The following is a 12,429-nucleotide window of genomic DNA, read 5'->3' as shown; positions in this document are numbered from 1 at the left end:
CCAGCCTGGTCTACAGAGCTAGTTCCAGGACAGGCTCCAAAACCACAGAGAAACCCTGTCTCGAAAAACCAAAAAAAACAAAAACAAAACAAAAAAAAAACAAAAAAACACACACACACACACAGAGAAAACATAGATCATCAGTTGGTTTGGGGAAAGGATCCTGGGCTCAATACACATGTAACTAGAGTCATCAAAGGAGAAGGAGAAAACAGAAAAATATATGAAGAAATGCTGGTCAAAGTTTTTCTAAATTTGTTTTTTAAAGTCTAAGTTTAGGGTTGGAGAGATGGCTCAGAGATTAAAAGCACTGGCTGTTCGTCTATTGGACACGGGTTCAATTCCCATCAACCACATGGTGGCTCATAACTACCTATAACAGATCTGGTGCCCTCTTATAGCATGCAGGCAGAACACTGTATACACAATAAATAAACATTTTTTTTTAAGTCTAACTTTATAGATCTGAAAATATAAGGGCCGTGTTGTATTCGGCTTTGTAGCTCAGTACTGTGCAGAGCCGGTGCGCAGTGAATGACTGCTCCTAAAAAAGAGTGCCTAATCATGGAGCAACATCTCACAAACATCCCAATCAAACTGCTTAAAAAATCACCCAGGATAGCACTCGGGAGGCAAAGGCAGGTGGATCTCTGTGAGTTTGAGACCAGCCTGGTCTACAGAGCTAGTTCCAGGACAGGCTCCAAAAACCACAGAGAAACCCTGTCTCGACAAAACCAAAAAAAAAAAAAAAAAAAATCACCCAGGAGGAAAGCACACACACGTACAGAAAGAACAAAGATACACGTGTCAGCTAACTTCTCAGAAAGAATGCAAGCCAAGAAGAAAAATGATCAATACAGAGCTCCTTAACGCCATAACCGCCCGGCTGAAAAAAAGAGTTTTTTTAAAAATTATTTTAGACAGCAAGAAATATGGTGCTAGAAGCACTGGTGAAAAACATACACTTTCTTTAATTTTAGGAATCCTTGGCAGGGCGGTGGTGGCGCACGCCTTTAATCCCAGCACTCGGGAGGCAGAGGCAGGCGGATCTCTGTGAGGAATCCTTGGAAAGATAGTTGACTGACTGTTCAACAACAGTACATTATGGAACTGGCACCATTTGTAGACATAAAATATATGACAATAGCTTAAAGACTACGGGAAAGGGGGACCAAAAGTGTCCTGCTCTTAAACTCTGGCCAAGTACAAGCAATGTGGTAAAGCTGTCGCTAAAAATCCTAAAGCAACCATGAAAAGAAATCAAATTATATCTAATGATCCAACAAAAGAAATAAAATAGAATCATAAAAAAAGCACTCAATTCCAAAGAAAGATCAAAGGGGGGAGGGCGGTAAACAAATAGGACAAACAGAAATGATAAGACAGACCAGGTCTAAACATAATTAATAGACAAAATGTAAATGGCTTGATCACCCCACTTAAAAGGAAGACACAGACAATGGATAAAAAACAAGGCTAAACTATCTACAAAAAGTCCACCTTAAACATAATAGAGAGATGGGGACTATAGAGGAGTCTCAGCCATTAAAAGCACTGACTGTTCTTCTAGAGGACCCGAGTTTGATTCCCAGCACCCATATGGTGGCTCACAACCATCCACAACTCCAGTTACAGGGGATCAAACACCATCTGGTCCCTTCAGGCATGAGGTACATATAAATTCACACATTACACACACACACACAAACCAATATTTTTTTTTTTCCGAGACAGGGTTTCTCTGTGTCTGTCCTGCAACTCGCTCTGTAGACCAAGCTGACCTCAAACTCAGAGATCCACCTGCCTCTGCTTCCCAAGTTCTGGTATTAAAGGCCACCACCCCAGGCCAATAATAAATATTTTTAAAGACAAACGTAAAAGTATCCCATTAACATGATTCAGAATAAAGCTGAAGTCGCTATATTAATAGCACACTAGTAGACTTCAGAGCAAAGAATAAAATCAAGGATAGAGACTCATTTAACAGAGACAGAGAAGTCAGTTCATAGAATCATCAGAAGCATACAGCAATCCTAAATATGTATGTAGTCACTGAGCGTCAATCCACCCAGACAAGAAAACAGAAAGCCGTCTTTCACGACTAAAATACAGCATCAGCATTCTTGAACTAAAACTGAACACAGCCCAAAAATGGACTTAAGGCCTTCCTATGTAATACACAGCATGCATTTTTACTAATAAAAGTGTCATATCTCTCAGGAGTCCAAGGTACGCATTAAAGAGTTTATCAAAAAGAAAAGAAAAAAGACAGCCAAGTCTGGTGACACAGACTACTATCCCACCAGTCAAGAGGCTGAGCTGCACATGATTGCAAGTTCCAAGATCAGCTTACTGAGTGAGTTCCAGGTCATTCCAGGCCTGGGGATGTTAGTGAAAACCCTGTCTCAACAATCAAAATGAAAAAGGAGGGTGAGGTCATAACTTGCTGGGAGACTGCTTACCACATGTCCAGGACCCTGGTACGGCCCCCAGCCCAGAAAGAAGTTGATAACCTCAACAGCAGGCTAGTCAAAGTGATGTAAAGCTGACTCACCTTTCATACTGCCTGTCTCGTGCTGACGAAGTGCCCCGATGTCCCAAGTCCATGATTAAGAGAAGTAAAAGGAGACAGGATATAAAGAAGAGTCCCAGGAGTGCCACCCGCTGACGGAGAAACGGGCTCACTGTGGGCACGGTGAAGTACCAGGAGGCTGGGCAGAGGTAGGAAAAACTGATCCTGGAATGAGACAAACATCTGTTAAGCCTTAAATCTCTCCATAAGTGACACTTTAAAACTAGATGAAAGCCCTCAAGGCGAAAATGCATGACAAGAGAAGGCTGTTCTTTTCATTCTCATACGAGAGAAAAGCACCTGTACAGCTGTATTTCTATTATTCAGTTCAGAATGACCTGACCTGCTGTTTCCATGCCTGCTAACAATGCTGTCAAGAAGCTAGACAGTTACAAAAGTTATTTAACTGATTTTTTTTTAATGCTTTAACAAATTATACACACAGAGGGACTTTAAAAAAAACAAACCTCAGCTTTAACAGATACATAGCAAAAACTGAATCTGGCTCTGACTCCACCATCTTTCAGAGGCAACCATTGCTACTCCCATGACCCCAGACTATGGACAGGAAATTAATGCACCGGCCATTCAAAAGAATACCACATTGCCATCTTTGCATACACCTGACCAGAATGCAAAGTTCAGGTGAAGCCTCGGACAAACCTCACTTTGTAACAGCCTCCCGGCGCCCGCCACCCACCCACTCAACCCGCTTACCACCCTCCACTGAGCCCTTTGCCAGAGATAACGGGTGGAAACCTTACCTAGCCATGGGTTCCCTTCAGTAGTCTCGACGTCTGTCACCTCCTTTTCCTTTTGCCCTGAGAGGGTGGCTTCCTTGTCCCCGGCATCTCCTAAGGCTGAAGCCTGGAAAGGGTTGGCTGGCTTTCAGATCGACGTCCAGAAGTGCCCAAAGATCTAGATCCCCGCAATGACAACACACTTCTCTCCCATGGTACTGAGACCACCCACCACTCCCTGTCGGATCTCTCCCCAATCCCCACCCCAACCCCCGCGGGCCAAGAGGACCCTACGCGCATCCCAGACGCAAGGCTTTCTGCGGGCCGGCTCCGTGCTCGCGGACCACGCCAGCCACCCCAGGTGGTAAGGATGGGGGACCCCCCCTTCCTTTTCCAGTCACTCTTCTCCCCGTAGCTCTCCCGCGATGCCACTCACGGGATCCCGAGGCCCGCTTGTCCCTCTTCACAACCCAGCCTGGTCCTCAGCGGTTACCCGTGGCTCCCAGAGCAGCCGGAAGGAGGCCTGGCCGCCAGCGGCGCCACGTCCCCAAGGAAACCGCACCGAGCCAATGACTGCTGGGGACCCAGAGAGGCCCGCCCGGCGCGCAGCCGGAGCTGCAGACGAACCCGCCGCGTCCACAAATTGAGTCTGTTCACAGCCGGGCCAATGCTCAAGGGCGCCCGGCCCCGAAAGCCCGCCTCCGGTTTAGAGCCGCTGCCAATCGAAAAGGCTTCGCGACCAAGCTCCGCCTAGTGAGTGAGAGGTGGCCGGCATAGCTAAGAGACTGTTGTGTTCCCAGCTTCCTGCGGGTGGCCTCCTCTGCCGCTGCTCCCGCTGTTGGACCTTTCCTGTGGTTGAGTCTCTGGGTCTTCACCACAACAGTGCACCCCTTGCCCACAACGTTTCTTCCCACAATGGCAGTTCCTCCATCCCGTTCCTTTTGCCCACAAATTGATGTCCCAGGCTCATTGTCACCTCTCGTGATAGAAACATCGTGGGGAAAAATTGAAGACCGATGTTTGCATCGAAGAGCTTCCGTCCTTCCTTCACCGTCGATCAATGGTCTACTGTGTGAGGATCATGAACATTTGTGTCACTGCCCTGAAAATTATGGTGATACACACAAAAGCATCGGTCGTTTGGTGCTTTTATTCTTGCTGACACCATCCCTGAGTCTCATTTGCATGAAGAACCCCCTGGGATGGCAGAAGTCTAAGGTTTTCTCAACCTGTCCACGGTACACCGGCGGCGTCTCCTCGCCTCTTGGTTAAGCTCCTCACGTACCCTTGCGGGTTTGGACCGGATAGTTTTTGTTCATTTTAGCTCTTCTTCCACCTGCTTTGCCTAATCAGCCCCTGAGCACCTTTTACCTTTTTGGCTTAAGGATCGTCTTCCTCCCAAAATCTTACTTGACCCACATATCTGTTTATAAACACCTCTGTTCCAGGTACCCCTTGAATTACAATCACGTTCCTGTCTGCTTCACTAGCCAGAATACCCTTGAGGGCAGGACTCTGCTTTTACACATTCCCAAAGCCAGGCCACCCTCTAACACATTAAACATGGCTGTCTTAGGATATACTGGAACACTGGGACAGGGACGAAGACCAAGATGAGATCAATAGCGGCTGCTTCATTCAAAGCTGGCTGTAACAAGTGACAGTGACTGTCACTGCATTTGGCAGAAAATCGATGCTGTCAGGGGGAATGAAACGGCTTAATAATGAAAGGAACACGGGTTCATACATCTATGACTTCAGGGTGTTATTAATAGCAGAGAGAGGCTGAAGGCTGGGTGACTGGGTCAGAGTAGCATGTTCAGCATGGGCCTGAGTTGAAGAGGAAAGGAGCAAATAAAAAAGAAGCTAGTTTGGGGGCTGGAGAGATGGCTTAGTGGTTAACAGCACTACTACTCATTCTAGAGGACCTAAGGTTCAATTCCCAGCACCCACATGGCAGCTTACAGCTGTCTGTAACTGCAGTTCCAGGGGATCCAACACCCTCACAGAGACATACATGCAGGCAAACACGAATGCACATAAAATTAAAAACAAATTATTTAAGCCAGGCAGTAGTGACTCACACTTTTAATCCTAGCACTTGGGAGGCAAAGGAGTTCGAGGCCAGCCAGGTCTACAAAGTGAGTTCCGGGACAGCCAGGACTGTTACACGGAGAAACCCTGTCTTGAAAAAACATAAAAGGAAGCTAGCGGAGGTGTTGGCCCACACCTTTAATCCTACCACTGGGGAGGCAGAGGCAGGCAGATGTCTGAGTTTGAGGCCAGCCTGGTCTGCACAGTGAGTTCCAGGAGAGGAAGGACTAAGTAGAAAGACCCTGTCAAAGGAGGAGGAAGAGGGGAGGGGAGGGGAGGAAAAGAATTGATGAGGCCCCGCTTGGTCTGGCTGCTTGCTGCAGGGGCTGCTCATCTGCGATCTTTGTCTAGTTTGTCTTTCCCTTCTGCTACTCTGTCAGGCTGCCATCTTGACTTGTCCTTTTGCCTCGAACTCTCATCTCTCAACTTTCTTCTCCCTTAAACAACACACGGCTTTAGTGTTATACTTAACCTGGGACGCTGAGGAAAAAGTGTGGGGGCTGGGAATGGAAGACAGCCGGTAGTGTATTCTTGGCACAGACCGTGAAACCCTGTGTTTGACCCCCAGCATCAGACTAAAACAAAAATAAAATAAAAATAAAAAACCCGAGCATAGCAGTGCATGTCTGTAATCCCTACAGTCAGAGGGAGAGGCGGAGGATCAGAAGTTCAAAGTCATTGTCTTAGGCAGCAGGAGGAGACTGTGTGCCACCCTAGGGCAGGCTAGAGCTTCTGAGACCTCAAAGCCTGTGCCCAATGACTCACTTCCTCCAGCAAGGCCACACCTACTCCAGCAAGGCCACACCTCCCAATAGTGCCAGTCTCTATGGGCCTAAGGAGCCATTCTCATTCCAACCATCACAGTCACCCTCTGTTACATTGCGTGTTTGCGGCTAGCCTGAGCTACGTGAGACCCTGGTCTTGAAAAAGCAAAGGTGGGACAGGGCTTGATGGCTCAGTCCTTAAACCCCAGCACTACACTAGGAAGCTGGAGGGGAAAGATTGCTATGAGGCAGTCTGGACTACTCGGTGAGACCTTACCCTAAACACACACACACACACACACTCATACAAACACAGGCACACACTCGTGCACACACACATTCATGCAAACACATACATATTGCATAAAGTTTGTATTAATCACAAAACAGTTCAGTGCCTGAAGAAAGGAAGACATGGAAATAATTCAACAGTTGTTTTGAAATACCTTTTTTTTAACTTCTTGAAATTTTGTTCTTTGAGTTCTAAGTCTAAATATGTACATTTCAAACTCAAGTACTCCACTAAATAGGTGTTTTAGAAGAGAAACATTATCTGATTATCTTACCTTTTTATAGCAGGAGACTGCTTGTTCATTTCCTGGCTGTCCAGACCCAAATAATTACACAGAAACTATATTAATTACAACACTGTTTGGCCTATTAGCTCAGGATTCTTATTAAGTAACTCTTTCATCTTAAATTAACCCATTTCTACTAATCTGTGTATCACCATGAGGCTGTGGCTTACTGGGTAAGGTTCCAGCGTGTTCTTCTCTTTTGGCACCTACATGGCATCTCTCTGACCTCAACTTCTTTCCTCCTCTATCTCTGCTGGGAATTCCAGCCTACTTCTATTCTGCCCTGCCATAGGCCAAAACAGCCTTATTCATTAATCAATAAAAGCAACACATATGCAGAAGGATCTCCCACATCACTACCTTAAAGAGTGTCTAATTCATAGGGTTTATAAGCTACATTACCTTTACAATCCAAAGGGGCATTGAACCAGCCTCTAAAGTTAGAGTGTATAACTACTGTCATAAAACAGAAAACTGTGTTTTAATCCCGAGTTTCTCATGACACTTTCCTTGACAGCTGGTTTGGGCAGTACTTCCTCTAATAAATCCAACTGCCCCGGGCGTGTGTTCAGCATGATTCTCTTCAAAACCCTGCCATGCTTATCTGATTAGCAGTTCACAAGGTTGAGTTCTGAGGTTTCCAGTAAGCAGGCCAAATCAGAAAAGGTTAAAATCATTTTTCTGCCTCATTTGCTGTCACCCAGTGACACGTAGAAAGCCATATTTCAAACAGGCTTCTAACTGCTCCTTAAAGGCTTGTCTGCACTTACATTTAAAAGTTTATCAAGACACCTCTCTCACTTTGGCACCTTCCTTTCCCTGAAGATTTTGTGCACTTGCTCATCCCTCGCACTGCCCACATGCTGGCCTCTCAGCCTGTATTAAAATATGTCCTTAGTAGGACCCTCCTTAGCCACCTTATTTAAAATGGTAGCTCTTCCCACTCACACCCAATTGTCCATATTACCGATATCATTGTTTTACTGCAAAGTATTTTACTCATCCAGCAGTTATTTTGTTTTTCAGTTACTTAAGTTTGAATCTAGGGCTGCTCTCATGCTTGGCAAACATTATTCCACTGAGCAACATCCCCAATCTTACTTACTGGTTTACTGTCTGTCTCCCTACAGCTAGAATAACAATTCCATCAAAGTGAAAATGTGTCTTTGAAAATGAAACAGAAACCCAGCACTCGGGAGGCAGAGGCAGGCGGATCTCTGTGAGTTCGAGACCAGCCTGGTCTACAGAGCTAGTTCCAGGACAGGCTCCAAAACCACAGAGAAACCCTGTCTCGAAAAACCAAAAAAAAAAAAAAAAGAAAATGAAACAGAAAGCTCATTATGTACATATATAAGTATCTCAAAGAAATATTGTTAAATAAAAATACTGATGAAACTGGACATGGTGATGCGTAGTGCTATTGTCTCATCAGGACTGCCAGCCTGTAAATAATGACAAAGAGACGTTATTAATTATGAAAACTAGGCCTTTAGCTTACGCTCGTCTTAACTAGCTCTCATAATTTAACCAATTAGTATTACTCTATGTCCTACCACATGGCGTTGCATCTCTTCTATCTTGCATCTCCTGTTTCCTGAAAGGCTGGTGGCTCTTGCCTTTCTTCTTCCCAGAGTTCTCTCTGTGTCTGGAAATCCCACCTATACTTCTTGCCTAGCTATTGACCATTCAGCTTCTTATTACACCAACCAGAGCAACACATCTTCACACAGTGTACAGATATCGCACAACGGTGATGTGCATCTGGAATCCTGGCCCTTGTGGAACTAAGACAGGAGAATGGGAGACTTGATGTCAACCCAGTTAAATAGCAAGACCTTGTCTGTCCCCAAAACTGAGAACAAACCAAACACTGATAACTGACAACAATAATAAATAAAATTTAAAAACCCTGTCCCTATCAGTCACCTGATCCTAGCCAAGGTTCTTCAGAGGAACAAAACTGATACATATATATATATACAGAACCGATACATATAGATCTAGAACCAATACATATAGATACAAAACTGATACATATAAATCCCACTGAGTCACATCTACATACATGAAAGGGATTTATTAGACAGGCTTACAGACTGTGGTTCAGCTCGTCCAACAATGGTTTTCTATCAATGGATGGTCTAAGAATCCCGTAGTTGTTTAGTCCATGGGGCAAAGTCACAGTATATGCTGGAACCCTGAAGAAGTTGACTATAATGCCAGTTAAGGAATGAACTTGCCAGCAAGTATGCAACAAGAGAGAGTGTCTGCTTTCCATGTTCTTTAGCTAGTCTGCCAGCAGAAGGTGTGGACAAGATTAAAGGTGGATCTTCTAACAGGTTTTCTGTAGCCCGATAATAGGTTTCCCCAATAATGCAGTAAGCTAGATCAAGCCAAATTAAAAAAGTAAAAGAACAGGTTTATTTGAGCTAAGCAACTCTGAGGTGAGTTCCAGTCCCAGAGATCTAGGCAGGAGAAGTCACGAACCTAAACTAAAGCAGAGAGGTTATATAGCCTGTAGGCGAGGGCTGATGGCATGTCCGTCACAAGCTGGGTGTGTGCCAAGTGTAGTCAAAAGCTGAACGCTTCAGGTGGGGTCCTGGGCTGCTGTCAACTTCAGGGGAGGAGCTGCCATAGCTGCCAAGAATGTGGAACTGGGATTTTTGTTACCTTTTCATTGCTAGAGATTCTCTGAGAGGACAGGATTTGGAGGGGGGGGGGCGCTTCTCAGACTGTGCAGGAGTGAGCTAGAGGTTCCAACCAAATACTTCCCACCTCAAAAGATCTGGATTAAAGGTGGCTCTTCCCACTTCAAATGACTTAATAAAACAATCTCTTATAGGTATATGCAGCCACTTGGATTTTAATAATTCCAGATGTAGTCAAGTTGACAACCAAGAATAGGCATCATATAGACCATATTTATAAAAACTAATGTGAAATAAATCATAATCTTAGATACAATGGCTAAAACTCTAATACTTGTAAAAGAAAAAGAAATGAGAATACCTTAGTGGTATAGGAGGTTCTTCTGTTCATGTGTTGCTTTCATTGGTTAATGAATAAAGAAACTACCTTGTCCTGTTGATAGGGCAGAACTTAGGTAGGCGTGGAAAACAGAACTGAATGATGGGAGGAAGAAAGCAGAGTCAGAGAGAAGCCATGGATCCTCTGCCTGAGATTGATGCCAGCTAGAATCTTTCCCGGCAAGCCACTGCCACAGGGTGATATACAGATTAATAGAAATGGGTTAAATCAAGATGTAAGAATTAGACAATAAGAGGCTAGAACTAATGGGCCAAATAGTGATTTAATTAATACAATTTTCTGTGTGGTTATTTCGGGGCTAAGCTAGCAGGGTGGCCTGGAAGAACAAGTGATCTCTCCCCTGCAACACCTTCGTAATGCTGTGGGATATTTGAACACTGTGTGAAGGTGTATTGCTGTGATTGCTGTAATAAAAAGCTGAATGGCCAATAGCTAGAGAGGAGGTATACGCAAAATTTCTGGGGAGAGAAAGGAAGAAGAGGAGGAATCCAGGCACAGGGGAGAAGTCACAAGACATAGAGAGGAAACAGAAGGTGCAAGATGAAAGAGCAGTAATGCCATATGTAAATTAATGTAAATGGGTTAAATTATAAAAGCTAGTTAGGAACAAGCCTAAGCTATAGGCCGACCTTTCATAATTAATAAGAAGTCTCTGTGTCATTATTTGGGAGCTGGCTAGTGGGACATAGAAAGACCTGTTTCCAGGCCTTAGGCCTGGAGAACTCCTTAACACTTGAAAATAAAAGCAATCTCAACAATAGAGACTTCAAGATGTGGTCTTTGTCTTAGTTAGGTTTCTATTGCTGTGGAGAGTCACCATGACCACAGCAACTCTTATAAGGGAAAAATATTTCATTGGGGCTGATTCACAGTTTCAGAGGTTTGGTTCATTATCATCATGGCAGGAAACATAGAAGCATCCAGGCATGATGGGAAAACTATCAACCAATCACATCTAGTTAGGGTGTGGCTACTTGTAGTCCAGATAGCTGGCAGGACACAGGCGAGTGCTCTCTCTCTGCACAGTGCCCACAGGACCATTAGATTTCGGACCTCCCATTCTTGTAGCGTGAGTTTCCCCCTTTTAATTATTAAAAAAATAACTGTTATTCTTGAGCTGGTCTGGTTATTTGCCGTACCAACCTAATTCGTCAACACTTGGTGCCCAAACGTGGAGCCACTACAGTTCCGTGTGCCCAGCGCCATTTGCGTGCACCGCGGCCGTGGACATAGAACACCTCCTCTGCCCACCGCTCGTGCACTCTGGGGTCCCCGTGCTCCCTCAGTTTCCCTTGGCTCTGCGCCCCCCGCCCTGTGTCCCACTCCTGGCAGCCACCACAAGCGCCAGACCCCTGATGGGAGTTTTTGTGTATTATTGTTTTTAGACAGTTATATTGGTATTGATTCTTGTATATTGATACAAAGTTAAATTATATTGAATATCATATGCATGTATGCTTCTACCTCTGTTTAAACCATTGTTTATGTATTGATAATATATTTACCATATTGTACTGTATATTACTACCTCTGATCAAGATACATTTAAAGGTCATTGTCCTCATTTATTGCACAGTTGTTAATTGTCTTAGTCTTTAAGTTAGATAGGTATTAAAAATTATAGATCAATAGTCATCTATGTTTGTCATATATATAATTAGGCTAATCAGGTTCTTTAGATACGTAGAGATTATATTCAGTATAGATAGTATAATCTTTAACCTCTTCAAAGAGCTGTAAAAAATGGCCTTTAATCTAACCTAAAGTTCCATGGTAATGAAACACAATCGCTCCTGGTAACACTGATCTATTCCCGAGAGAATGTTGAGCACCAAAGACACTCCACCTGGAGCCTTTCTTCTCAGCAGAACTGGCCTTTGGGCAAAGAAAAGCCCATACCTCAACCACTGACAGAGATACAGAGTATCCGTGAATGGATAAAACAGGACTGTCATATCCTGCCAAGACAGGGTAACATAGTTTTTAAAAGTTTCTTGCCTTTGAAAATGGTATGTCAGTTATGCTAGGCCTTAGCCAAACTTGGTTGCCTCAACATTGCAAATGAGACTTTGGGTGATTGCCCAGGTAGTCAGTTGTCTCTGTTGTGGTGCACATTTTGAAAGTTTCTCAATTGCACTTCCTGTTTACTCAAGTAATATTGTTTCCCTTCTCAAATCTTTGATGGAGCTGAAGATTAGATAATTATAGTTACCTTCCTCATGATTTAGCCAATTAATTTCAATACAATAGTTAGACTCCTTAAAACAAAATGTTTAGTAAAACTTTCGTTATGCGTTCCTTGCTTAATATTGTTTATTGTTTGTAATTTTATATTTGGCATCTGTTCCTATTGTATATAGTTATACTGGGTTTGGATCGATCTTGTTTAGACAAAAGAAGGAGATGATGGGAACATTCTCAACCAATCACATCTAGTTAGGGTGTGGCTGCCTGTAGCCCAGATAGCAAAACTGGCAGGACACAGGCGCGCTCTCTCTCTGCACGGTGCCTGCTGGACCAATTGGATTTCTGACTTTCCACTCTTGTAGCGTGAGTTTCCCCTTTTCTTTTTTTTTCTTTTTCTTTTTTTTTTTTTTTTGGTTTTTTCGAGACAGGGTTTCTCTGTGGCTTTG

The 12,429-nt window shown here is 44.0% G+C and overlaps 1 protein-coding gene across 1 annotated transcript in view; it reads right to left on the bottom strand.

The window, feature by feature from the left end:
- Entpd7 (ectonucleoside triphosphate diphosphohydrolase 7) overlaps positions 1-3,831 on the bottom strand; it is a 42,478-nt gene extending 38,647 nt beyond the window's left edge. The window contains exons 1-3 of the mRNA XM_005352323.3: positions 3,749-3,831; positions 3,337-3,439; positions 2,555-2,737 (exon numbers count right to left, since the gene is read on the bottom strand). Coding sequence (XP_005352380.1) covers positions 2,555-2,737; positions 3,337-3,344 — 191 coding nt within the window. The 5' untranslated portion in view covers positions 3,345-3,439; positions 3,749-3,831. The remainder of the gene's footprint in view (positions 1-2,554; positions 2,738-3,336; positions 3,440-3,748) is intronic.
- Between the last annotated feature and the right edge of the window lie 8,598 nt (positions 3,832-12,429).

This window comes from Microtus ochrogaster, chromosome 8 (genome assembly GCF_000317375.1).
Source record: "Microtus ochrogaster isolate Prairie Vole_2 chromosome 8, MicOch1.0, whole genome shotgun sequence".
Taxonomy (NCBI): Eukaryota; Metazoa; Chordata; class Mammalia; order Rodentia; family Cricetidae; genus Microtus; species Microtus ochrogaster.
Note: the sequence above shows the minus strand (reverse complement) of the source record. Positions and strands in the feature narration are given on the sequence as shown.